General features: G+C 51.1%; 1 protein-coding gene and 1 long non-coding RNA gene across 27 annotated transcripts in view; one reads left to right on the top strand and one right to left on the bottom strand.

Annotated features, from left to right (window-relative positions):
* Positions 1 to 6,726: 6,726 nt before the first annotated feature.
* On the bottom strand, positions 6,727 to 9,437 carry LOC134807543 (uncharacterized). The gene is made up of 2 exons (XR_010148251.1): positions 9,348 to 9,437; positions 6,727 to 6,916 (listed from the first exon to the last, which is right to left on the bottom strand). It is a non-coding gene; the product is annotated as an uncharacterized LOC134807543 (long non-coding RNA).
* Positions 8,483 to 26,307, top strand: part of CHD4 (chromodomain helicase DNA binding protein 4) — a 37,723-nt gene continuing 19,898 nt past the window's right edge. For 9 of the 26 annotated variants that reach the window (XM_054663995.2, XM_054663994.2, XM_054663993.2 and 6 more), the window contains exons 1-22: positions 8,483 to 8,713; positions 9,563 to 9,740; positions 13,523 to 13,644; positions 13,845 to 14,060; positions 14,254 to 14,372; positions 14,487 to 14,728; positions 14,964 to 15,091; positions 15,348 to 15,483; positions 15,622 to 15,800; positions 16,005 to 16,244; positions 17,594 to 17,797; positions 17,920 to 18,125; positions 20,140 to 20,271; positions 20,844 to 20,940; positions 21,624 to 21,815; positions 22,658 to 22,858; positions 23,046 to 23,183; positions 23,457 to 23,578; positions 23,705 to 23,878; positions 24,214 to 24,355; positions 24,446 to 24,577; positions 24,688 to 24,805. In XM_054663995.2, the coding sequence (XP_054519970.1) occupies positions 9,641 to 9,740; positions 13,523 to 13,644; positions 13,845 to 14,060; positions 14,254 to 14,372; positions 14,487 to 14,728; positions 14,964 to 15,091; positions 15,348 to 15,483; positions 15,622 to 15,800; positions 16,005 to 16,244; positions 17,594 to 17,797; positions 17,920 to 18,125; positions 20,140 to 20,271; positions 20,844 to 20,940; positions 21,624 to 21,815; positions 22,658 to 22,858; positions 23,046 to 23,183; positions 23,457 to 23,578; positions 23,705 to 23,878; positions 24,214 to 24,355; positions 24,446 to 24,577; positions 24,688 to 24,805 (3,340 nt within the window). In that variant the 5' untranslated portion in view covers positions 8,483 to 8,713; positions 9,563 to 9,640. Of the gene's footprint in view, positions 8,714 to 9,029; positions 9,446 to 9,562; positions 9,741 to 13,522; positions 13,645 to 13,844; positions 14,061 to 14,253; positions 14,373 to 14,486; positions 14,729 to 14,963; positions 15,092 to 15,347; positions 15,484 to 15,621; positions 15,801 to 16,004; positions 16,245 to 17,593; positions 17,798 to 17,919; positions 18,126 to 20,139; positions 20,272 to 20,843; positions 20,941 to 21,623; positions 21,816 to 22,657; positions 22,859 to 23,045; positions 23,184 to 23,456; positions 23,579 to 23,704; positions 23,879 to 24,213; positions 24,356 to 24,445; positions 24,578 to 24,687; positions 24,806 to 26,307 lie in introns of those variants that run through there. The other 17 variants (XM_063786248.1, XM_063786247.1, XM_054664000.2 and 14 more) reach the window with 7 other exon arrangements.

Below are 26,307 nucleotides of genomic sequence, written 5' to 3'. Positions count from 1 at the left end.
CTCCGTTTGTCTCAGCCCCCTGTTTATTGAACACCATGTGGCTGTAGGGGTTGGGGAGGTTGAGAGCTGGCTCACTCAAGGTTCTAATTGTGTTGGGCCCTAAAATACACCACATCGAGGGCCCACACACAGGCAGAATGCCTTAAGACTTCAGGCAGTTGGCCATGACTCCCCTCCCCCAGCCTGTGATGTACCCTACATCTCCAAGGCAGCACTCCTGATTGTGTACACTGAGCAGGGACCATCCCTTGGTTCACCCTTCCTCAAAGTCTGTCTACTCGGTAGGATGGTCCCTCCACATGGTGAGAGTAGCTGGGAAGAGTAACAATCATTATTATTATTATTATTATTATTTTGAGATCGAGTTTGCTCTGTCACCCAGGCTGGAGTGCAGTGGCACGATCTCGGCTCACTGCAACTTCTGCCTCCCAAGTTCAAGTGATTCTCCTGCCTCAGCCTCCCGAGTAGCTGGGACTACAGGCACGTGCCACCACACCCAGCTGATTGTTTTTATTTTTAGTACAGACAGGGTTTCACCAGGTTAGCCAGGATGGTCTCCGTCTCCTGACCTCATGATCCGCCCACCTCGGCCTCCCAAAATGCTGGGATTACAGGCATGAGCCACCGCTCCTGGCCTTAATTTTTTTTTTTTTTTTTTTTTTTGAGACAAGGTCTTGCTCTGTCATCCATGCTGGAGTGCAATGGTGCCATCTCGGCTCACTGCAACCTCCACCTCCCAGATTCAAGTGATTCTCCTGCCTCAGCCTCCTTAGTAGCTGGAATTACAGGCGTGCATCACCACGCCCAGCTAATTTTCGTATTTTTAGTAGAGACGGGGTTTTACCATGTTGGCCATGCTGGTTTTGAACTCCTGGCCTCATGTGATCCGCCTGCCTCTGCCTCCCAGAGTGCTGAGATTACAGGTGTGAGCTACCACACCCGGCCACAGTCATTAATCTTAAAACAAATTTAGGAGAGCCAGGGCAGAGGTAAGGGATATCAAAGGAGGGCAGAGATTCTTCCTTCTTGGTCCTCAACCATCCTGAAGATGGAATTCCCTCGAGGCTGCCACCTGGGGTCCCATGGAAGAAACGGGGAACGGAAGGTTAATCTCACACAGGAAGGCCCTGGACAAGTTGGGGTAATTCTCACCATGTTGTCCTTGCCAGATGAGCACGGAAAGTCCTGGAAGGTGAACTTTCTCACTCAGGGTTTGGGGAATCCCAAAGGCTCCAGAACTTTGGAATCAAACAAATCTGGGCATTAATTTCAACTCTCTCACTTCTTGGCAATGTGGCTTCAACAAATTTCTTGACCTCTCTGAGCCTCTCTTTTCTTCCATTTCTCTGTGAAATGGGGCTCATAATATCCACTTATTGGGTTATTGTGAGGGTCAAGGAGCCCACCTTTGAAAGGTACTCTAGATGCCCCATAAGTGGGAGCTCCTTCTTTCCAACAAGAGCATGGGGAGGCGAGGCCATTGATCAACTCTGCCAGTGATGCCCAAGGGGAGTGTTTCCGGAAGACCTGAAGGGCTCTTTCCTCACCCAGACAGAGCTCTGCCAGCAATCAGACGTAGGACCACGGGAGGTGGTGAGCAAGGCAGGCTGGGCAGGTTTCCACGGTGCTAGGTCAATCAGGCAGTCTTTAGGGGCAGCGACTGGCCTGTTGCCCTCTGGGGGCACTCTCGCCCCACTAGGCCCATGTCCATCCCACAGACCAAGGAGGAGGTAGGAAAGTGCAAGACAGGGGGAAGCTGGCTGGAGAACCAAGCAATGGAGAAAGGGCAAGGGAGGAGGCTGGAGGGGAAGCGAGGGCCCAGGCAGGCACGGGGTGGGGCTGGGAGAGGGGCCCAGGGCAGGAGGGCGGGAGAAAGCCTGGGAGGGAAAGCGCCGACCAGGGAGGGAGGAGGGACAGGGAGGGAGGCCTGCGGCGCTGACACAGCCTCGATGTGTGGAACTGGCTGGGGTTTGGCCCACAGGTCAGGCGTCTGGCAGTATTATGGGATGGAGAGGCCTTAGGAGACAGGGAGAGTATTATGGGCTGGAACAGCCTTAGGAGACTGGGGAATATTATGGGCTGGTGAGGCCCGGCTCCAACTGGAGGCGGGAGGAAGGGGTGCGGGGCGGGAAGGGGGGGTGGTGGTGGAAGGGAGTATTATGGGCTGGAGGCCTCCTGCGACCAGAGGCAAGAGTATTATGGGCTGGCAAGGCCTTCGGTGGCCAGAGGGGGGAGCAGCGGGGGATGGCACCGGCTGCATGTGACTGAGGGGGGGCCAAGTTGGGGGGGTGGTGAGTGGGGGTGGGGGAGCTTATTATGGGATAGCTCTTTGTACCTACTGCGGGGACTGCTTCTCCAGAAGATATTATGGGATGTCGTGTGTGGGAGGGGGAGTGGGGCTGGGGGGATTATTATGGGATGGTGGTGCAGAATGGGGAGGGCCTGAGGAGCTCTTCTCAGCCCCCCCACCTCCTCAACCCTTACTCGCCTACCATCCTTTCTAAGGTCACCGTCCTCTCTCAGACTCCCCAAGAGGAACACCTGAAACCCATCTCCCTGCACACACAGACTTTGGGCACCTCAACCCATCCCGGGCATCTCCCCTAACTAGCAGCCACCTCCGGGGTGCTGAGGGGAAAAGTAGCCCCTGGCGAATGGGGAGAAAGCCCTAAAGCAGGGTGGTGGTGGCCAGTGGATCACACCTTCCACCTGCACGACGGCCTCCTCTGCACCCTAGCCCCTTATACCACCGTCCTTCCCCTTCTCCCTGCATCCCACAAAGTGGGGGCCCTGGATCTTTCTCCCCTCCCCCCTCCCCTCCATTTCCTCTCCAGCTCCCTCCACAGCCGTAACCAGTAAAACAGGCGGCCAGCTATTATGGGATGGCTGCTCCCAGCAGCTCTGCAGGGAGGGGGCGGTCACCGCGGAATGTCTCTTGTGGGTGGCTATTATGGGATGGCCGCCTCTCTTTTTTTGGGGGGGTAAGGCTAGCGAGGAGGATTATTATGGGATGTGCCCTGCACAGCTGGGTGGGGCTGTCCAGGAGAGGTGAAACTCTAGGGAGGGGTGGGGAGGGGGAGGGAAGGAAGAGGGAGGGAAGGAGCTGGGGAGGGGAGGGTGAGCCCTGGAGTCGGACCTGAGGCCTGGCAGGAGTAACTGGCTGGAGAGGTTTCTTTGGTGACAGCTGTTTGAAGGGGCCCCTGGGGCAGGCTCCAGCGAGCCAAATCTGAACCCTGGACACCTGGGTCCTTTAAACAGCTTGTGCGCTACAGGGTTGCCCTGTGAGTCCGGGGCCTGCAGAGCTGCACTGCAAATGAGAACTGAGATGTTCTGGCTGGGTGGCATACCAAAGGGAGTAGTACTCATGGATGGCGATAGTACCCATCTCCCTTCCATCTTTGTCTTCCTGGGTTTGAGCCTGGGGACCATAGCTCAGGTTGGGGGATTGTGCACGGAGCACTTTGCTTAGGTTGGGGGGTTGTGCACGGGGCGCTTTGCTACCTTGCAGTCACACCCAAAAAACAGACACTAGGTTGCCTCCTGAGATACAAACACCTGGCATGTCACCCCCAAGCCCCACGTGATCTGCATCCTGTCTAGCCTTTGGAGTGCACTGTCACTGTGGCTTTGCTTCCCTCGTTGTCTCCCAAAATCCCCTTTTCAGACAGAGCAGGAGAACACTGTGGCCCCTTGGACCTCTTATGAACAGAGTTTTTCAGGTTCACACAAAACAGAGGTGTAAGGAGAGGAATTATAGAGCAAATGCTAAAAACTCCATGAACAACCCACTCTGAGTGTTATTCTAGGTTCTTCTGTACCATGGGATGAAAACAGAACTCTAAGGTAACTGGCTAGAGAGGCTGCCCTCCTGGGTGCATTAATTAGGAGATTATGCCACCCTTAGTCTCCGTGGGCCAATCATGCTAGTGGTTTATTTATAATTTATCTGGGAGGGTAGCACGGGGCTAGAGGAGGGAGGGGAAGCGTAGAAGCATAAGGACTACAAAGCAACACACCAGCACACACCTCCGAGCCCTTTCTGGAACTCAAGAAGAGAGGAAGGGATTTTAACTTTCTCCTTGTTGTGGTGTTAGGGAGAGGTGGGGAGCAAGAGCAGCAAAGGAAGAAGTGGGTAGAACCTACAGGAATAGTGACACAGGGTGAGTAGTGGACAAAGGATATATGGATAAATAAAATGTGGATATTTTTAGTCACAGGCAGGAGGCTGTGACTACCCAAACGCTCTCTTACTGGTTTATATGGACAGATCACTGTGGAAATGAGAGTATGGGTATGGGCAGATGGAGATATTGCAGAAGGGAATTTGAGGCCCAGAGACAGGCTGGATCCCTTGGAGAAATGAGGGTAGAAGAGGGCACAATAGGCATCTGGCAGCCCTCTGTAGGAAGGAGAAACTTCCCTGAAAGGAGGTGTCCCCACATCATGGTATCTGAAAAGAGCTGCCTCCTCACCCCCCATTGTGGAACACAAGTTTCATTCTTAGTATTCAGAGTAAGTATGGGAGAGGACTTGGGTAAGTAAATGGGGCCCAGTCTTGATGTCGAGAGCATTTAACGAGGGAAACTGGAAGCCTTGCAGAACGGGGGAGAATGGCCCGCTTGCCATAATGAGTGCAGCAAGAGGGTGGGCCAGGGAGCTGAAGGGAAGGTTGGAAAAAGAAAACACCTACTTCAAAGGTGACAGGGAGCTTTTGACAGGACCTGATGTCTTTGATGCCGAAAACTCCAGTCCTAAGATGAGGAGAGTTAAATGTGGAATGCTAGTGGGTCTACAGAGTCAGCCAGGAGCTAGCGGAAGACTTGTCTGCGTCCCTGGTGCTCTGCTCAGGAGCAGGGGGATTGTAATTCCCTGAGGCAAGCTCTTGCCTTCCCTGAACTCATTTCTTTGTGCCAGTTCTCCAGTCCCTTGGATCCTAGAGAAGGGGAGAGCCATCTGGGCAGGCCTTCCTCTAGGGAAATGAGATGAGAAGGGTAATGCAGAGATGGCATGAGGTTCGTCCCACTCACTACTGGTTAGTAAAGGGCCCTTTCTACAAGGAAGTCCCAGTTTCTTTTCAACTCGTCCCACTTCCATAGGTCTTGGACCCATGCAAAAAAGGTACATGAGCAGAGGGAGACATTATCCTTGGCCTGGGGTTAGGGCAGCAAGGCAGTGGTGCTGGGACATTGGTTTTCACTCAGGTCCTGAATCTCTGGGAGTCAGGAAGAGGGAAAAGTGACAGGCTGATGGGTTAGGTTTTCTGAGGGCCAAAGGGTTTTAAGATTGGGCTCTTTCCTGGCCAGGCGCAGTGGCTCACGCCTGTAATCCCAGCACTTTGGGAGGCCGAGGCAGGCGGATCACCTGAGTTCGGGCGTTCGAGACCAGCCTGACCAATATGGAGAAACCCCGTCTCTACTAAAAATACAAAATTAGCCGGGCATGGTGGCACATGCCTGTAATCCCAGCTACCCGGGAGGCTGAGGCAGGAGAATCACTTGAACCCGGGAGGCTGAGGTTGCAGTGAGCCGAGATCGCGCCATGGCACTCCAGCCTGGGCAACAAGAGCGAAACTCCGTCTTGAAAAAAAAAAAAAAAAAAAAAATTGGGCTCTTTCCTGAGGTGGGAAGATCACTTGAGTCCAGAAGTTCAAGATCAGCCTGGCAACATAGTGAAACCCCGTCTCTACAATAAATTTAAAAATTAGCTGGATGTGGTGGTGTATGTCCGTGGTTCCAGCTACAGGTGGGAGGCTGAGGTGGGATGATCACTTGAGCCCAGGAGGTTGAGGTTGCAGTGAGCTGTGATTGCGCCACTGAGACCCTGTCTCTCAAAAAAACAAAAAACAAAACAAAACAAAAAATTCGGTTATTTCAGCTTCTAGGATTGGGTCCATAGGGTGGCTGGAGGGTATGCATAATAAGGGAAGGAGATGGTATATGCTGGAGGGCTACCTTGGGGCATAATTCAATGTAGAAGTTCTCCTGGACTGCTGACTTCTTTTTTTTTTTTTTTTTTCTGAGGCAGAGTCTTGCTCTGTTGCCCAGGCTATAGTGCAGTGGTGCAATCTCAGCTCCCTGCAACCTCTACCTCCTGGGTTCAAGCAATTCTCCTGCCTCAGCCCTTGAGTAGCTAGGATTACAGGCACGTGCCACCATGTCAGGCTAATTTTTGTATGTTTAGTAGAGATGGGGTTTCACCATTTTGGCCAGGCTGGTCTTGAACTCCTGACCTTGTGATCCACCTGCCTTGGCCTCCCAAAGTGCTGGGATTACAGGCATGAGCCACCATGCCCCGCTGGAATATTGACTTCTATACCGGCAGGGGAAGATGGGGAACATTATACAACTAAAGATTTTTTTTTTTTGAGGTGGAGAATGGGGCCCCAACAAGATGAGGATGGAGGCCATTGGAGATATTATGAGACTTCAGGATATAAAATGGGAAAGTGCCTGAAAAATATGGGACATTGAGGATAAGCAGGATTTGGTGTTCAAGAATGAGGGAAACAATGCTGGTATATTGTGGAGTCTCTTAAGAAGGAAGGACATGAACATATTATAGGATTTCAGTATTAGGAATGCTGGATGGATGAACATTGCTTTCCAAGAAAAATCCCCTAGTAAGTAGGGAACAGATAGGAGATCATGTTGACTATGGTCTATACCCATAAATCCTTTAAGTATCATCTTCCAGCCTCTAGAAGGACCACGATAAATCTTATTGGGATATGTTCTCTCTTGGAACCAGTGGGATTTTATTTTCTGTAACAGGAAATTGGGAAACAGTGCTTAGCAGTTCTCCCTTGGCACCATTCTGTCGTGTGTCATAGTTTGCTTGGTTGCTTATGCTTTTTGAAGGGAGGCCCCCTGGTCTTCCTTGCTTCTCCATGGTGCGGAGCTCGGCCTTGCTAGGTACTCTGTCAACACAGGTTGAATGAACATGAGTAGTGGTGAGTAGCGGAAGGGCAGGCCTTCACTCTTGGTGTGTATAGAGCAGGAACCTGAGTTCACATCGTGATGGGATGTCCATCCCCAGGAGTGGCCTGGGGGTGTTGGTGAAAGATCCCTGACCTGGGGATGTGGTGAGGGGGAGGATTGCTAGAATGTTGAGAGATAGTCTTTGGATGGGAGTTGGTAATTATTATGGGATGCTGTAGGGTGAATTAGACTTCATGTAAATGTTTCATCTGTCAGCTTGGTATTTTGGTTGGTTGGTGTTCCTCAAAACTTAGGAGCTGGAGGTAAGCATCTGGAAAATACCTAGATTTTGGTGGGACTGGGTGGGGCCCTAGGTGGGCTCCCAGCCCCCGAGTGTCTGGAAATGATGGTATGAGGGAAGCTGGGGTCCCAGACATCAGGAGGCTTTTTGCCAGGATACTACTTTGGCCCAGAAAGGGATTAAGGTGTGTGCAAGTGGGGGCGGGGACAAGGAAGCGTGGGTAGCCTGCCTGGCCCTCCCTGCTCTGGGTGTTAGAATAGACTGACAGCGCCTGGAGATGGGGGTGGGAAGAATATGAATATTATGGGATGCCTGGCTCGAAGGGTATAGGGGTGGTAGAGTGGAGATGAAGCATTATGGGATGTGACACTGGGTTGTGTTGGGAGTATTATGGTATGTTTGGTTGACCACGGGCTCCTTGCAATTATTATGGGATGTCAGGATGTGGGTAGGAGAGTAAAATTATTATGGGATAGCTTTCCAGTGTTAGAGGAAAAGAGATTAGATGTCCATCTGTGGGGCGACAGTAGGGCTGTTGATCATTATGGGTTATCTTTTTGATAGAGGAGGGGTACTTACTATAGGCTGTGGAGCTAGAAGAGGGAAGGCTGGGGGTGATGTGAGCCTCTAGACCCTGGCCTGCAGGGACTGAGGGCAGCTCTAGGGGGTTAGTTATTATGGGATGTCAGTATAGAAAGTGGGAGACCGATTATTACGGGATGTGTGTGGGAGGAGGCCGAGTGTCCGTTGTTGTAGTATGGGGGGGTGAGTTTCTGACTATTATGGGATATCAAACTGGGGGTGGATGAAGGATGGTTATTATGGGATGTCTGTGGGGGATGGGGCTGAATATTATGGGATATGAGGCATAAGTGCTGCGAGGGGTGCTTATTATGGGATGGCCATGGGGAGGGAGGGGTGATGAATTATTATGGGATGTTAGCATTAGGGCCAAGAGTGAAGAAGAAGTTGGCAAAGGATGTCTATTATGGGATGTCTAAGAGGGTTAGTTGCAAAAGGTCTGCAATATTATGAGATGTCAGCAGCCCCTGGCATATGTGTATGAAATGTGGGGGGGCAGGGTGTGTGTGTGTTGTGTGTGTGTGTGTGTGTGTGTGTGTGTGTTGGGGGGGGGGTGTCCGTGTGTATTATGGGATGGCCAGGAGGTGGGCGGTTGCCCAGGTGACACGCGCGCGCGCGCTCGAAGGGGGCGTGGCCAGTGGTTGCCTGAGCGACGAGGGGGCGGGGGTTGCCCGGGAGACCTGGGGAGGAGGGTGGCGGTAGTGGAAGGGGGGGGTTGGAGTTGGTTGAGGTTATTATGGGCTGTCCGTGGGGGGGCGGGGCCTGTGCGGTGGGATTTCCCGGCCGGTGTTTCAGGCCCTTTAAGAGGCGACGCTGGAGCCGGAGCCATTTTCCCCCCTTCGGCCGCGGCGAGGAGGAGCCGGAGCGGGAGTGACACCGAGCCGGACCCTGCGCGACCTGCGGCGGCTCCGGGGTGAGGAGAGCGCGGGGTTCCCAAAGAGACGCCCCTCACGGCCCTACCAGCCCCGAGGGTCATCCCGTCACCCGCCCCTTCCTCAGGCGTCTCCGGACCCGCGGACCGCCCCTTGCCCAGAGGAGCCGACCCTTCCTTTCCTGGCCCTGCAGGGCGCCCGGCCTCCTCCCCAGCCCCCGCCCTAACCCTGCCGGAGTCTTGCTCCCCGCGACCCCCCGCCTCCGGCTTGGTCTCCCACAATGCCCGGCGCCCACCCCCTCGCCCTTTGATCATTTGCCCCCCGGGACACGTGGCCCGGCCCCCTTCCCGGTGGGACGCTTTCGCCCCCCGCGTCCCTGCCTCCGGCCCCCCGCAGCGCCCGAGCCTCCACGCCCCCTCGTCCCCGCAGCTCTTGAGGAGAACCTGAGTTGTCCCAGAGGACAGCTTTTGGAGAGCTGCCCTGTCTGGGGACTGGCCCCTCCCCGGGCGCAGGGAGGCGCCCCCCCCACCCCCAAGTGACCTTGTGTCCCCGAGCGCCTCGCCGCCTGCGGCCTCCCCTGGCCCCCCCGCGCCGCTGCCACTCGGACCCCCTCCCCCGTCACACCCCGCTCGGTCCAGCCCCGCGTCTCCCCTCCCCGCGCTTGCACCAGCCTGCCCTCGGAGGCGTCGCTCCCTCGCTCCGTGGGGGCGCCTGCCGGGGAGCCGGCTTCCGGGCTACCCCCGAGGAGTGTGGAACTAAGTTCAGCCTGAGCGGTTCGGGTGCCCTGCTAGGGTGGCTGGGGTGGGGGGCGGAAAGAGCGGGTGGGTGTGGGGGAGGGGGACAGTGCGCGTCACTGACTGTTCTGTGTTTCTCCCCCCTCCCCCGCACAGTGACTCGGGCCAGTGTAGAGGGCCCCAGGCCGCCGGCAGGAGCAGCTGGGCCAATTCCCTGGCCGGGAGCGGAAGGGGATGGCGTCGGGCCTGGGCTCCCCGTCCCCCTGCTCGGCGGGCAGTGAGGAGGAGGATATGGATGCACTTTTGAACAACAGCCTGCCCCCACCCCACCCAGGTAACATCTTCCCCAAGGGCCCATGGCGGGAAGGAGGCATCTGGGGCTCTCCCGAGTGACTCGTCTGGTGAGGCAGGGCTGTGTTGCTCCGCTGTCTCTGTGCAGAGCCGGAGGTGGAGGGTATCCGAAGGGAGTGGTTCCCTTCTGCGGAGCTCTGGTGTGAGGGGGGTGGAAGCCATGTGCCTCCTGGGCACGGAGATGCCAGCTTGCTGCACTCTGTCTTGAGGAATGCTCTGCAGTTCCCAGTTGAGGGAGCTCTCTGGGCTGGCAGGCATTACCTGGTGTGTGGGTCCTCGGAGGAATGCAGGTAGCTGGGACCCCTGGAGGCTTGTGGTGGTGGTGGTGGAGGGGGGCGTTGAGGATTCTGTTTGAAAGACCAGCCGGGCATCTGTGCTAGTAGGATCCTGTGGTTGCTGCTGTGGAAAGGAAAGAGGGAGTGCTGGTTACACTCTATCTGATTATTTTTAGCTTCTGATCGGTTACCGGTTTTCTGTGCCGTCTGAACTGTGTGAAGTTTGAATCGCGCTCCTCAGCAAGATCTGGAGTGCTTTTAGCCAGGCAGATTGCTGGAATGTTTTGAGTGGGGAAGTGATGGGGGCTCGGGGAGGATGTAATAGCCTAGTGAAGAGGGGCAAAAGAAGGGAGGGCACTCCTCCTCCTGGTGAGTGGACATAATTTTGGCTTTTTTCCTAGTGGCTTCTGTCTCTACGAGGTAGCCTGCGGTTTAGGCTGGCAGTGTGAAGTGTCTGTGTAGGTGTGCTAGGGGTTGCGCTATCTGTGTTTTGGGGTGGCTTCATGAACTGGCCAAACCCGTATGGTTGTAACCACCCTGCCTGATTGGGGGAACTGTTGTCTATCCTCAAATGATGGTTGATGTCATGCTCCTAAGCAGATGTCTTTCTCTTCTGTGTCCTTTTTCAGAGCCCCTAGCTATGTCACCTACTCGTCTCCTTGACCTTCATGTTTTCTAGTTTAATTTTTTTTCTACATGTCATTTTTTTATTCCTTCTGCTTCTAGTTTTCTTCTCATTCTGGAGCCTGCTGATCCTGTTTTTGTTTCTCATCCAGCATCATTCACTTCTGCCTTCTCTCTTCTTAGCTTCAGTGGAAGTTGAGGTGGTCTGGGAGAGACGCTTTCACATTTGGCACTTTTTAAGTTGGAATTCTTCACTTCAACCTGAGGCCATTTAGGAGAGGGGTTAGTGTTGTCATGGAGTCTGAGCTGTTGGGATGAGAAACTTGGTTTCATCCTTGTGTAGAGTAGGGGGCAGATTTCCATGCCCTTGCCCAAGGTGAGGGCAGAGTTGTGGTGCTGGTAAGGGGACCCTGTCCTTCTGAGAGGGGCATGAGAAACAGTAGTGCTGCCTAAACATTCTGGGTTCCACATCTTGGCCTCCCATTGGCCACTTGGGCCGGGGCTGCCTTTCATGTTGACCGGGAGCTGCGCAGGAGCTGTGAACTCTGTCCTGAGCTGTAGCATGACCCACTTTTTCCACTTGCCACACCCCATTCCTGTCCCTTTCCTAAATCTTCTCTATATCTCAGTAAGTTTGCGGTTTGCCATTTCAGCATATTATTTGCCTGAGAAGTTTGGGGGCTCCATGTGCATGGAAGGATGTCCCCTTTGCCTCCATGGGTTGTCTTTGTCTCCACTTCAGCTTTTATGGGGGTGGTGAGATGTAGCTGATGGGGGTTGGGGGTTGACTTGGGGATTGGTGGGGAAAAGTCCTTAAGAAAATGATTCTTTCTGGTGAAATCCAGGCTGATGTTCCATTCCCAAGGGGGAATGGGAGGGGCTTTCTTGTGCTTGGTCTTATTCTGGGCTGAGAAGCAGGGAGGCTGATGGTGCTTTGTCCAGCCTAATATCTCATTCCCTAGTATCTGTCTAGCTCAGGAAGTGGGGAGCCAGAGACATTTTAGGGCTAATTTTGGGGGTTAAGAGCTAAGAGCATGTCAGGGATCGAAGGAGGGATATTACTTTCTCTTTTATTTTTGAGATGGGGTCTCACTCTGTCGCCAAGGTTGGAGTGCAGTGGTGCGATCTTGGCTCACTGCAACCTCCGCCTCCCGGGCTCAAGCGATTCTCCTGCCTCAGCCTCCTGAGTAGCTGGGATTACAGGCACCCACCACCATGCCTGGCTAATTTTTGTTTTTTTAGTAGAGACAGGGTTTCACCATGTTGGCCAAGCTGGTTTCGAACTGACCTCAAATGATCTGCCCGCCTCAGCCTCCCAGAGTGCTGCGATTACAGGCATGAGCCATTGCACCCGGCTGGGATATTCTCTTCTACCACTGTCTAGGTCCTGCTCTGTTTTTTTGTGCAGACATTCCCATATGTTGGATAGGAATCTGGGTGGGAGTGGTGAGGAAGCTGAGCTTCAGAGACTTCTTGTGGGCCTCCATTCCTCAAACTAAATCTTTTGGTCATCAGAAATTTGGGGAGAAGGTTGTATGCGCTGACCACAAGTCCACTGAGCCTTTGTTAAATCTCAGCTCTGATGATTGAAAAAATAATTATGATTGAGGGAGTGATCGAGTTCTTCTCTTAGTATTACCTTCATGTTTGTCTCGCTTTCCTTGGGTTTCCTTGCTTAGGATGTTAGGGTGGGCTCTTGTGAACTGTTGTCATCCCAGAGTAGGTGGCATTTGGACCTGGGGCCAGGTAATTTGGGGAGGCTTCTATGAGGGTAGTCTCCCCCACTCCCACCGCCCCACCTCTCTCAAACCTACCCCCTCCCCTGCCACTTCCTGTCTGTCCTATGTTGGCAGCTGGGTGCCCTGGGCTGGCTTCTGCGGTCAGGAGCCATTTTCCCTCTCCTCAGTGGGTGAGGCACTCCCTTCTTCTCTCCACTCCTTTCTCTACCCACCCCCCTTTGGGCGGGGGTGGCTTGGGAAGAGGGAGAGAGGAGAGAGGAGGGAGGAGGGAGGAGGGAGCTGGTGTGAATGTCTGTTACAAAGGAAGCTGCCTCCTGGTCTTCTCTGTGTCCCTTCCCACCTATCCTTGCCCAGGAGCTTTCAGTCTTACCCAGGCTTTGTGTGTGCCTCCAGCCAGGGGAGGAGGTGGAGCCAGATGGGAGGAGGCTTGCTGGGGGGCGGGTGCAGGGGAGGTGGTGACAGCTGGGCTGATTCGGGCCCCTAGGGAGAAGAGGCTGCTGACCCAGGAGAAGCTGAGGAGGAACATTAGGGTTGGAGATGGGGAAAGGAAATTGTGTTTTAGAAGTGGGCATGAGATTGGGCTGGCACCTGAACCTAGGACTTGGAGGTTCTGGTTAATTTGAGCAGTGATGACTTCAAAGTGGTTAGAGAAGGGTGTGGTTTCCGAGACCCCTGAACTGATCCTGTTCTGGGAAGGTATATTCTATAGTTTTTGCCTTCTGAGTAGGATCTTTCATTCTCATTCCTTGGTTTATAGAATAACTTGGTGGCCAGTTACAGGAGGCCTAAATCTAGTTCTCTTACTTGGTGAACTCTGAGCAGCTCAGTTCAGCTGTACTGGTGAACATCTAGAGGACTGGTAGGAACGGGAGAGAGGAGGCAGGGGTCTGGACAGCTGCCCGAGGTGGGCCTGGTCTGGCCTGGCAGGCCTATTTCGGGTATATACAGCTCTCTCTTTGTCTGTTTTTGTCCTGGGTATCAGCTTCCTTCTGTACAGAGTATAGCAGTTCTCTTCAGAGGAATCTGGGACAAGAGGTGGGGAATAAAGTCTAAAGCCTCTGGATTAGGGCCTAACCTTTTGCTATTGATCTTTTCCCTGCCTACCACTCTTTGCCAAATATATGTAGAAAATGAAGAGGATCCAGAAGAGGATTTGTCAGAAACAGAGACTCCAAAGCTCAAGAAGAAGAAAAAGCCTAAGAAACCTCGGGACCCTAAAATCCCTAAGAGCAAGCGCCAAAAAAAGGAGGTGAGTGGGTGACTGAATGTTACGGGGAATCAGAGGAAGAAGGGAGGAGCTCTGAGAAGGGTTGAAGGGCTGAGGGCATTTGTTTCTTTCTCAGGAGTGGTGGGCCATGTTCTGGGGATGAGCCTCAGGGCTGTCCTGAGGTCAGCATGTGTGTAGCATGTGTGTGTCTGTCTCCCTCTTCCCCCCTTGCCCTGCTCCAGCGTATGCTCTTATGCCGGCAGCTGGGGGACAGCTCTGGGGAGGGGCCAGAGTTTGTGGAGGAGGAGGAAGAGGTGGCTCTGCGCTCAGACAGTGAGGGCAGCGACTATACTCCTGGCAAGAAGAAGAAGAAGAAGCTTGGACCTAAGAAAGAGAAGAAGAGCAAATCCAAGCGGAAGGAGGAGGAGGAGGAGGATGATGATGATGATGATTCAAAGGTGCCTGGACCTCCATCCTCTTCTTTGTACTGTTAAACTTTTGTCCTTTTGTTTCCTAGACACCTTACTGCCCTTTAGAACACTTTCTCTTCTTTTCCTCTTAACTCTGTTACTCTGATTTTTCCACACAAATTTGCTTAGCAAGTGTGGGCACTAGGTGGCAGGTACTTACTTGACTTTGCTCTTTCTGCAGGAGCCTAAATCATCTGCTCAGCTCCTGGAAGACTGGGGCATGGAAGACATTGACCACGTGTTCTCAGAGGAGGATTATCGAACCCTCACCAACTACAAGGCCTTCAGCCAGTTTGTCAGGTAAAACAGAAGGGGTTTGGGGAAGGGGGAGGAGAATCTTTCTGTTATCTCTTCTTACTTCTCTTTCTTTTATTCTTAAACCTTTCCCTCTGCTCTTGTGCATTTCTCCACCAGACCCCTCATTGCTGCCAAAAATCCCAAGATTGCTGTCTCCAAGATGATGATGGTTTTGGGTGCAAAATGGCGGGAGTTCAGTACCAATAACCCCTTCAAAGGCAGTTCTGGGGCATCGGTGGCAGCTGCGGCAGCAGCAGCGGTAGCTGTGGTGGAGAGCATGGTGACAGCCACTGAGGTTGCACCACCACCTCCCCCTGTGGAGGTGCCTATCCGCAAGGCCAAGACCAAGGAGGGCAAAGGTGAAATGGGGTTCACATGGGAGTGGGGGTGTCTAGTGTGGGCTTAAGATGTCAAAGACAGCATGGGAATGCTGGTCTGTCAGCCCTAAGGTAGGAGATAGGAGGGAGGAATGAGTCTTGGATTTTGGAGGGAAATTTGGGAATCTGAATGTGGGGAAGCAAGCTTAGGTAGAGAAGATTTTATTTTCCCCATCTTTGGTCTTGTGGTATATATTTGGATATATCCTGATTTTAGGTCCCAATGCTCGGAGGAAGCCCAAGGGCAGCCCTCGTGTACCTGATGCCAAGAAGCCTAAACCCAAGAAAGTAGCTCCCCTGAAAATCAAGCTGGGAGGTTTTGGTTCCAAGCGTAAGAGATCCTCGGTGAGAGCCCAGCCCATCGCTTTAGGGAGGGTGCCATGTCTAATAGAAAGGATGTGACCTTCTATCAGAACCTGTCCTTCATAGTAGGCACACTAGAATGTGGGGCGTTTCCCACAGAACAAGATGAGACTAGGCTCCCTGTATAACGGTGCTTGCTGGGATTCTGGTGTCCCCAGTGAGAGAGTACTCCCCTCTCTGCCACTCTGTCCTTCCCCTTGGCTTGAACGTCTAACCTTATTCTTTTTCATCCTGCCAGAGTGAGGATGATGACTTAGATGTGGAATCTGACTTCGATGATGCCAGTATCAATAGCTATTCTGTTTCTGATGGTTCCACCAGCCGTAGTAGCCGCAGCCGCAAGAAACTCCGAACCACTAAAAAGAAAAAGAAAGGTGTGTTTCTCTTCTGTATATTTGTGATGGGATGAGGTGGGAGTGATTGGGGTAGAATCTCCCTAAGGAGATAGGGGTCGGGGGGTGGGGGGAGGTAGTTTTTTTCCAATAACTGGGCTTTCCCTCTTCCTTGCCCAGGCGAGGAGGAGGTGACTGCTGTGGATGGTTATGAGACAGACCACCAGGACTATTGCGAGGTGTGCCAGCAAGGCGGTGAGATCATCCTGTGTGATACCTGTCCCCGTGCTTACCACATGGTCTGCCTGGATCCCGACATGGAGAAGGCTCCCGAGGGCAAGTGGAGCTGCCCACACTGCGTGAGTGTCTGGCCATTGTGGCCCCTTGGAACCCATGAGAAGAAGGGTGGGACAGTAAAGCTCTTCGGGGCCTGGATGGAAATGGAAATGATGGTGCTGCGGGTTGTGAGCTTTGGGAAGCATTCAAAGGAATGATGGGCACTGGCTTCAGACTGCGGTGGGCGGGTGGGGGTAATAATCTGAATCTGTGGTCCTTTACTGCAGGAGAAGGAAGGCATCCAGTGGGAAGCTAAAGAGGACAATTCGGAGGGTGAGGAGATCCTGGAAGAGGTTGGGGGAGACCTCGAAGAGGAGGATGACCACCATATGGAATTCTGCCGGGTCTGCAAGGATGGTGGGGAACTGCTCTGCTGTGATACCTGTCCTTCTTCCTACCACATCCACTGCCTGAATCCCCCACTTCCAGAGATCCCCAACGGTGAATGGCTCTGTCCCCGTTGTACGGTGAGTGACTGATCTCAGCCGGGGCAAAAAATGTGGAAAGTGTAGTCTTTTCTATGTAGGCTATTGTGAGGCTGGGGTGCAGGAGAGGAACTATGAGCTTTTCAGCCCTGAGAAAGGTATTCTCCTTCATCCTATAGTGTTGGGATACTTTTGTCCTGGGAAAATATAGGACTAACTTCAAACTGAGGAGTTGATGTTTTGCCAGCTCTCTTAAGGGGAGATGAAGCAGTGTTCTTCTAGCTGAGAACATTTGTCCCTGTGTTGACACCCTGCCTCAGGGTCTTGGTAGCTTACAATGTTTTCAATTTTTTTGTTAAAAAATTTTTTTTTTTTGGAGACAGGGTCTCATTCTGTCATCCAGGCTAGAGTGCAGTGGTGCAGTCATAGCTCATTGCAGCCTCCAACTCTTGGGCTCAAGTGATCCTCCTATCTCAGCCTCTTGCTGAGTAGCTAGGAGTACTGGTGCATGCCACCACATCCAGCTAATTAAAAAAAAAAAAATCTCTGTTGAGACAGGGTCTCACTATCTTGCCCAGGCTGGTCTTGAACTCCTGGTCTGAAACCATTCTGCTCCCTTGTCCTCCTTAAGTGCTGGCATTACAGGTGTTTACCACCATGCCAGCCAGTTTAGAGTGTTTAATAGGGCCACTTACTGCTTTAGATTGCTTAAGGGAGGAATTCTGTGCTCTAAGTCTGTTGATTTCCTGATTGTTCTGGCTTATTGTTAAAGTCTAACTACTGGCTCTGTTAAGCAGATAGGAGTGATGGTGGCACGCAAATCCTGGACGATGTCCAGAAATGGAGAGGGAATTCTATTACAGGTTGAGCACCCTAATCCAAAAATGTGAAATCCAGAATACTCCTGGTCCCAAGCATTTCACATGAGGGGTCCTCAACCTGTATTTTCTCCCTGGAGGAGTCCTGGGATTAGATTTTATTTGAAATGAGATCTTTTTTTATTTTTTTGAGATGGAGTCTTGCTCTGTCCCCCAGGCTGGAGTGCAGTGGGGCAATCTTGGCTCACTGCAAGCTCTGCCTCCCAGGTTCAAGTGATTCTCCTGCCTCAGACTCGCAAGTAGCTGGGACTACAGGCGCGTGCCACCACACCCAGCTAATTTTTGTATTTTTAGTAGAGATGGGGTTTCACCATGTTAGCTAGGATGGTCTCGATCTCTTGACCTCGTGATCTGCCCGCCTCGGCCTCCCAAGGTGCTGGGATTTCAGGCATGAGCCACTGCTCCAGGTCTGAAATGAGATCTGAATAGTCCTTTGATGAAGTTGAGACTGTGGGCTGTCCCTTCTCCTCCCATGGTTATGATTTGAGATTAAGTTGTCTCTTTTTCTCTCAGTGTCCAGCTCTGAAGGGCAAAGTGCAGAAGATCCTAATCTGGAAGTGGGGTCAGCCACCATCTCCCACACCAGTGCCTCGGCCTCCAGATGCTGATCCCAATACGCCCTCCCCAAAGCCCTTGGAGGGGCGGCCAGAGCGGCAGTTCTTTGTGAAATGGCAAGGCATGTCTTACTGGCACTGCTCCTGGGTTTCTGAACTGCAGGTAAGTTTAGGATAGTCTGGAGATGTAGGGGCTACGATGAAGAGGATAGTGACAAAAGAGCCTTGTGGATAGAAGGAATGAACACAGCTTCTTGGTGGCTGATTTTCTCTTTCCGCTCAAAGCTGGAGCTGCACTGTCAGGTGATGTTCCGAAACTATCAGCGGAAGAATGATATGGATGAGCCACCTTCTGGGGACTTTGGTGGTGATGAAGAGAAAAGCCGAAAGCGAAAGAACAAGGACCCTAAATTTGCAGAGATGGAGGAACGCTTCTATCGCTATGGGATAAAACCCGAGTGGATGATGATCCACCGAATCCTCAACCACAGGTACCAGCTGAGCACACGGGAGACAGGCAGTCTCCGTGGGAGAGTCCTGCTAAAGAGATTGGGAAAATGGCTGTCACCAGTAACTTAGACTTGGAAGACACTGTTTTTTTTTGTTTGTTTGTTTTTTGTTTTTGAGACAGAGTCTCACTCTGTGCCCAGGCTGGAGTGCAGTGGCGTGATCTTGGCTCACTGCAACCTCTGCCTCCCAGATTCAAGTGATTATCCTGCTTCAGCCTCCTGAGAAGCTGGGACTACAGGCGCAAGCCACCATGCCCAGCTAATTTTTTGTATTTTTAGTAGAGACGGGTTTTCACCACATTGGCCAGGATGGTCTGGATCTCTTGACCTCAGGTGAAAGTGTTGGGATTACAGACGTGAGCCTCCACACCCAGTTGTTTGTTTTTTTGAGATGGAGTCTTGCTCTGTTGCCCAGGCTGGAGTGTAGTGGTGCAACCTCGGGCTCCTGGGCTCAAGCGAATCTCCTGCCTCAGCCTCCCCAGTAGCTGGGCATAGGCACCCACCACCATTCCTGGCTAATTTTTGTATTTTTAGTAGAGACAGGGTTTTCACTCTGTTGGCCAGGCTGGTCTTGAACTCCTGACCTCAGGTGATCTGCCTGCCTTGGCCTCCCTAAGTGCTAGGATTAACAGGCATTAGCCACCACGCTCAGCCTTATATATTTATTTTGAGACAAATTTTAGCTGTGTTGCCCAGGCTTGAGTGCAGTGTCGTGATCACTGCTCATAGCTGTCCCAAACTCCTGGGCTCAAGCAATCTGTCTGCTTCAGCTTCCCAAAGTGTTAGGATTACAGGCGTGAGCTACTGCGCCTGACACTTTATGTTATTATTTTTATTTATTTATTTTTTTATTATTTTTTTTTTTGAGACAGACTTGTCACCCAGGCTGGAGTGCAGTGGCGTGATCTTGGCTCACTGCAAGCTCTGCCTCCTGGTTTCACGCCATTTTCCTGCCTCAGCCTCCCGAGTAGCTGGGACTACAGGCCATCGCCACCACGCCTGGCTAATTTTTTTTTTTTTTGTATTTTTAGTAGAGACAGGATTTCACTGTGTTAGCCAGGATGGTCTTGATCGCCTGACCTTGTGATCCGCTTGCCGCCTCCTTCCAAAGTGCTGGGATTACAGGCGTGAGCCGCCGCACTCGGCCTATTTATTTATTTATTTATTATATTTTTTGAGACAGAGTCTTGCTCTGTGGCCCAGCCTGGAGTGCAGTGGTGTGATCTAAGCTCACTGCAACCTCCGCCTCTCAGGCTCAAGTGATTCTCTGCCTCAGCCTCCAGAGTAGCTGGGATTACAGGCGTGTGCCACCACGCCTGCCTAATTTTTTTTTTTTGAAATGGAGTCTCGTTCTGTCGCCCAGGCTGGAGTGCAGTGGCGCAATCTCAGCTTGCTGCAACCTCCGCCGCCCGGGTTCAAGCAATTCTCCTGCTTCAGCTTCCCGAGTAGCTGGGATTACAGTCACCTGCCACCATGCCCGGCTAATTTTTGCATTTTTAGTAGAGACGGGGTTTCACCATGCTGGCCAGACTGGTCTCGAACTCCCGACCTCAGGTGATCCGCCTGCCTTGGCCTCCCAAAGTGCTGGGATTATAGGCGTGAGCCACCGCGCCCGGCCTGACTCCTGGCTAATTTTTTTTTTTTTTTAGTAGAGACGGGTTTCGCCATGTTGGCCTGGCTGGTCTTGAGCTCCTGGCCTCAAGCGATCTGCCTGCCTCAGCTTCCCAAAGTGCTGGGATTACAGGCGTGAGCCACTGCACCCGGCCAACACTCTATGTTAATTATTAACTGACTGAATTCTGGTGTTTGAGCTCTAGGAAAGTATAAATTAGAGATAATTTTTGGTCAGAGACTGGTATAGTAGAGGCTCTGAAAACGTGTGATCTGTGGCATACCTAGAGGTCTGGTGTGAAACAAACGGTATTGCCAGTTTTTGAGAGGAAGTGAGGAGGGTTGCCTTTTCTGGCTCTGAGGGTTTTCTCTCCTGGACTTGCAGTGTGGACAAGAAGGGCCACGTCCACTACTTGATCAAGTGGCGGGACTTACCTTACGATCAGGCTTCTTGGGAGAGTGAGGATGTGGAGATCCAGGATTACGACCTGTTCAAGCAGAGCTATTGGAATCACAGGTGAGTGATTTTGGGTGAGGCATAGAGTTGTTTCTTTTTTTTTTTTTTTGAGATGGAGTCTTGCTCTGTCACCAAGCTGTAGTGCAGTGGCGTGATCTTGACTCACTGCAACCTCCGACTTCCTGGTTCAAACGATTCTCCTGCCTTAGCCTCCTGAGTAGCTGGGATTATTTGCATACGCCACCACACCTAGCTGATTTTTTTTTTTTTTTTTGAGACGAAGTCTTGCTCCTGTCCCCCAGGCTGGAGTGCAATGGTGCGATCGTGGCTCGCTGCAGCCTCCGCCTCCTGGGTTCAAGCGATTCTCCTGCCTCAGTCTCCCGAGTAGCTGAGATTACAGGCGTCTGCCACCATGCCCAGCTAATTTTTGTATTTTTAGTAGAGACGGGGTTTCACCATGTTGGCCAGGCTGGTCTCGATCTCCTGACCTCAGGTGATCCGCCCGTCTCAGCCTCCCAAAGTGCTGGCCTCCCAAAATGCTGGGATTACAGGTGTGAGCCACTGCGCCTGGCCAAGTTGTTTCTTCTATAGAAAAGGATTTTGGGCAGCTGTGTGATGTCTTTCTTCTTTAGGGAGTTAATGAGGGGTGAGGAAGGCCGACCAGGCAAGAAGCTCAAGAAGGTGAAGCTTCGGAAGTTGGAGAGGCCTCCAGAAACGCCAACAGTTGATGTGAGTGGGGGTGGAAGGGACTGTAGTTTGTTGGGTAGGACAATGTATGTTTGCTGCAGTCTAATGATGGTACTCTTAAGTAATGAAATGCGGATAGTAACTTTGTAGCTGAGATTACTTCACAAAGTCGGCTTCCCCACTTCTCCACATCTCTATATATCAGAAAGCACTAGGATTACTTTCTTCTTTTGTCATCAGAAAAAAAAAAAGGAGGTATATTTTGAATGATTGAAGAAGTGTTATCTGGGGGGAGGGGCCACATAGCCTAGCTTTTATGAACTTACATTGGAATCTGGCTTAATTCAGGCTCAGTTCCTCTGGGTTTTGTTTGTACAGTGTAATTTGAGGGTGATTAAAGTTAAAAAGATGAATCTAAGAGGGACATAACGATTATTTACCTGGTGGATCCTGACTAGTAGAATTATTGTATTGGTAGGGAGTCTGTGATGTGCTTTTCCTCAGTGATCTGTAGGATCAAAATCAGGTCTGGTTAAGCCCTGTTTCCTGGAGGACCCTAAACTGAATATGAAATTGCAGTAATCATAGGGGATCTCTTCCCTCAGAATTTTCTGTAGCTCTTCCCCAAGAGGATCCGTGAAGACTAGTGAGGAGGAAGCAGCTGCTGTATTAGGGGAGGAGGGGAGTTCCTTGCCAGCTCTTGACTTCTCTGTTTCATCCTTCAGCCAACAGTGAAGTATGAGCGACAGCCAGAGTACCTGGATGCTACAGGTGGAACCCTGCACCCCTATCAAATGGAGGGCCTGAATTGGTTACGCTTCTCCTGGGCTCAGGGCACTGACACCATCTTGGCTGATGAGATGGGCCTTGGGAAAACTGTACAGACAGCAGTCTTCCTGTATTCCCTTTACAAGGAGGTAAGGAAATCTGGGGTGGATAGTTTTTTGTGTGGGTGTTTTGTGTTTGAAGCCTTCACTTACACTGAGTAGAGAGAGAAGGGAATAAAAAAATTGGTCTCTGACCTTCAAGAACACTGTGGATAATAGATAAACACATGTACACATGTGTTTAGTAGATAGTAGATAAATGTGATAGTGGATAAACACATGTACACAGCGGAAGATTTGAGGGCATGGAGCCCTGGGTAGGATTAGCAGTGGGTCCATAGAGTATCAGTTCTAGGGGAATGACTGTGTGTTGAGGGAAGTAGAATTATGAGTAGAATTAGTATGGAAAGGCTTGGCTGGACGCAGTGGCTCATACCTGTAATCCCAGCACTTTGGAAGCCCGAGGTTGGTGGATCACCTGAGGTCAGGAGTTCGAGACCAGCCTGACCAACATGGCGAAACCCCGTCTCTACTAAAAATACAAAATTAGCCGGATGTGGTGGTGCACGCCTGTAATCCCAGCTACTTGGGAGGCTGAGGCAGGAGAATCGCTTGAACCCGGGAGGTGGAGGTTGCAGTGAGCCGAGATTGCGCCATTGCACTCCAGCCTGGGCAACAAGAGTGAAACTCCGTCTCAGAAAAAAAGTATATAAAGACTTAATGGGAGAGGTAAGACTTGTAGTTATGGTGGGACCTTGGGTTTTTGGAAAGGAGTGGGCTGGGCACTTGTATAGAGGAAGGTGAGAACAGGAGCAGCAGCGCAGGTGTGTCAGTCCTTGGCTCAGCTTGAGGGGGCAGCAGGGTGGTGGGTGTTCGCTGGGGTTGCAGTGTGCTGGGGCCCTCAGTCCTGACTCTCCTCTTTTTTCTCAAAGGGTCATTCCAAAGGCCCCTTCCTAGTGAGCGCCCCTCTTTCTACCATCATCAACTGGGAGCGGGAGTTTGAAATGTGGGCTCCAGACATGTATGTCGTAACCTATGTGGGTGACAAGGACAGCCGTGCCATCATCCGAGAGAATGAGTTCTCCTTTGAAGACAATGCCATTCGTGGTGGCAAGAAGGCCTCCCGCATGAAGGTATCTCAGGGGAGGGAAGCCACCCTAGAGAAAGAGTTGTGGCTTCTGGCTTAGTTTACCTCCTTGTGATCTGGTCCCTGGTGAGGCAAAAGGGTAACCCTGGGAGGAGGAAAACATTCCATCAGTCTCCTGGTTGTGCTTACACAGAGGAACTGACTAGTAGTGACCAAGTTGCCTTCATGTGCAGAAAGAGGCATCTGTGAAATTCCATGTGCTGCTGACATCCTATGAATTGATCACCATTGACATGGCTATTTTGGGCTCTATTGATTGGGCCTGCCTCATCGTGGATGAAGCCCATCGGCTGAAGAACAATCAGTCTAAGGTGAGGGCTGAGGGAGGGATGTTGGAGCCCCCACTTTGGGTTTTTTCTAGTACTACCAATTCATTAAGGGGAAAACTTGTAGATGGAGAGGAGAGGGAAAAATTGTCTCTGCCTTCCTTCCTTGTATGTGACAGCCCTTGGTGGCCAGGCCTTTAAAAAGAATGTGAGGAGTGGGATGCTTAACTATTGGGCAGTGAAAAACTTGAAATTTTGTAGAGATTTGCTAGAGCTCTGTTTTCATTGGATTTCACCTTTCTCCATCTGCTTCACCAGTTCTTCCGGGTATTGAATGGTTACTCACTCCAGCACAAGCTGTTGCTGACTGGGACACCATTACAAAACAATCTGGAAGAGTTGTTTCATCTGCTCAACTTTCTCACCCCCGAGAGGTTCCAGTAAGTATGTGTTTATCTGTAATCGGCTCATAATTGTGCCTCTCATTCTTCCTGTTGCCCATTTCCTGTATCACTTTTCTTTCTTCCTTTCTCCTCCAATAACTTTTTTCCTTTTTCTTTCTGAAGCAATTTGGAAGGTTTTTTGGAGGAGTTTGCTGACATTGCCAAGGAGGACCAGATAAAAAAACTGCATGACATGCTGGGGCCGCACATGTTGCGGCGGCTCAAAGCCGATGTGTTCAAGAACATGCCCTCCAAGACAGAACTAATTGTGCGTGTGGAGCTGAGCCCTATGCAGAAGTGAGTTGGGAGGGACAGAAGCAGACTCCATTGAGACATCTGCCAGTCTGCAGAGTGTTTCCTATTCCTCCCCCACTCAGCTTCAAGGCATCTGGTGACAGGAGCAAGCAAGGCCTGAAGAAACCTGATGCTAGGGCGCTGGAGCGCATAGTTCTTACTTATTTTAGGTTATACCTTTCCTTATTTAAAATGGTGGTGGTGGTAGTGCTTGTGCATTAGGTGTCCTTAGTTCCAAAGTGGGATGTGTTGGAAGAGAGATCTCAGTTGTTGGCACTGCATTATTAGTCATTGAAAGGCTCTCAAGTCTAACCTGTCTTTCTACCTTGCCCATGTAGGAAATACTACAAGTACATCCTCACTCGAAATTTTGAAGCACTCAATGCCCGAGGTGGTGGCAACCAGGTGTCTCTGCTGAATGTGGTGATGGATCTTAAGAAGTGCTGCAACCATCCATACCTCTTCCCTGTGGCTGCAATGGTATGTAGTGCCATCTCCTGTTCCTCCCTGGGTTGGGTCTTCTCCATGTGGGCTTTCTTTTAATACTTTTTTCTTTGCATTTGTTCTCAGGAAGCCCCTAAGATGCCTAATGGCATGTATGATGGCAGTGCCCTAATCAGAGCATCTGGGAAATTATTGCTGCTGCAGAAAATGCTCAAGAACCTTAAGGAGGGTGGGCATCGTGTACTCATCTTTTCCCAGGTATCATGTGGACTGGGAGCTTTAGGGAACAGTCATAGACAACCCTTAGTGACCTAAGGAAAGGGATTACCATCTGACTCTTCCATAATTAAACCGTGCTTCTTTTGCAGATGACCAAGATGCTAGACCTGCTAGAGGATTTCTTGGAACATGAAGGTTATAAATACGAACGCATCGATGGTGGAATCACTGGGAACATGCGGCAAGAGGCCATTGACCGCTTCAATGGTGAGAGAGAAGGAGTTGTTTAGTTTCAGGAATCCTCATTTGCTTATATCTTTGGACTGTAACTTCTTGTGCATCTCCTTTTCTGTGTAGTTCTTTTGGGACTTTGTCATTTGAGATGGAGTAAAGCTTTTGAATGTCTCAATTGGACGAATGTATTGGACTATTCCTAGGAGATTTTTTTCTTTTGGGGTATTTGTTCTTTCTGCTAGAAAGAAGAAAGCATTGTATCTCGAGGGCAAGCAAAGGGTCAGGACTTGTTCAAGCTCAAATAGCAAGTTACTAGCAGACTTGTCTGCCTCAGTAGACGCTACTAGGTTTTTTTTTTGTTTTTTTTTTTTGGTTTTTTTTTGAGATGGAGTCTTGCTCTGTCGCCCAGGCTGGAGTGCAGCGGCATGATCTCGGCTCACTGCAACCTCCGCCTCCCGGGTTCAAGCAGTTCTCTTGCCTCAGCCTCCCGAATAGCTGGGACTACAGGCGTGTGCCACCACGCCCAGCTAATTTTTGTATTTTTAGTAGAGATGTGGTTTCACCATGTTGGCCAAGATGGTCTCGATCTCCTGACCTCATGATCCACCCACCTCGGCCTCCCAAAGCGCTGGGATTACAGGCACGAGCCACCACGCCCAGCCTGTTTTGTTTTGTTTATTCGAGATAAGGTCTCACTCTGTTGCCGAGGCTGGAGAGCAGTGGCACAATCATGGCTTACTACAGCCTGGACACACCCCCAGGCTCAAGTGATCCTGCTGCTTCAGCCTCTCAGCTAGCTGGGGCTATAGGCTTGATCCACTGTACCTAGCTAACTAGAAAATTTTTTTTGTAGAGATGGGGTCTTGCCATGTTGCCCAGGCTGATCACAAAGTTCTGGGCTCAAGCAATCCTCCTGCCTTGGCCTCCCAAAGTATTGAGATTATAGGCATAAGCCACTGTGCTCAGTATCACTACTCCTTGTTTAAAAAAAAAACTTTTTATTTTAATTTTAGACTTAGAAAAAAGTTGCAAAACAGCAGAGAGAGTTCATGTATACTGTTCAACTAGCTAGCTTCTCTTAATAATAACTTACGTAACTGCAGTACAATGATCAAAACTAGGAAATTAACATTGGTATTGTACTATAAATGACAGAACTTCAATGAATGTCACCAATTTTTCTTGATGTCTGTTTTCTGTTTCAGGATCCAATCCCGGGTCCCGTGTTCCATTTAGTTATTGTGCTTCCTGCTATCTGTGACATTTCTTTATTTTCTTATATGATACAGATTTTTTTTCTTCTTTGGGATGGAGTCTCACTCTGTTGCCCAGATTGGAGTGCAGTGGCGCGATCTTGACTCATTGCAACCTATGCCTCCTGGGTTCAAGCAATACTCCTGTCTCAGCCTCCTGAGTAGCTGAGATTACGGGTGTGTGCCACCACAGGCCCAGCAGATTTTTGTATTTTTAGTAGAGACAGGGTTTCACCATGTTGGCCAGGCTGGTCTCGAACTCCTGACCTCAGGTGATCCGCC

The sequence above is a fragment of the Pan troglodytes genome, chromosome 10 (assembly GCF_028858775.2).
Source record: "Pan troglodytes isolate AG18354 chromosome 10, NHGRI_mPanTro3-v2.0_pri, whole genome shotgun sequence".
Taxonomy (NCBI): Eukaryota; Metazoa; Chordata; class Mammalia; order Primates; family Hominidae; genus Pan; species Pan troglodytes.
This window is presented reverse-complemented; position numbering and strand designations above follow the sequence as displayed.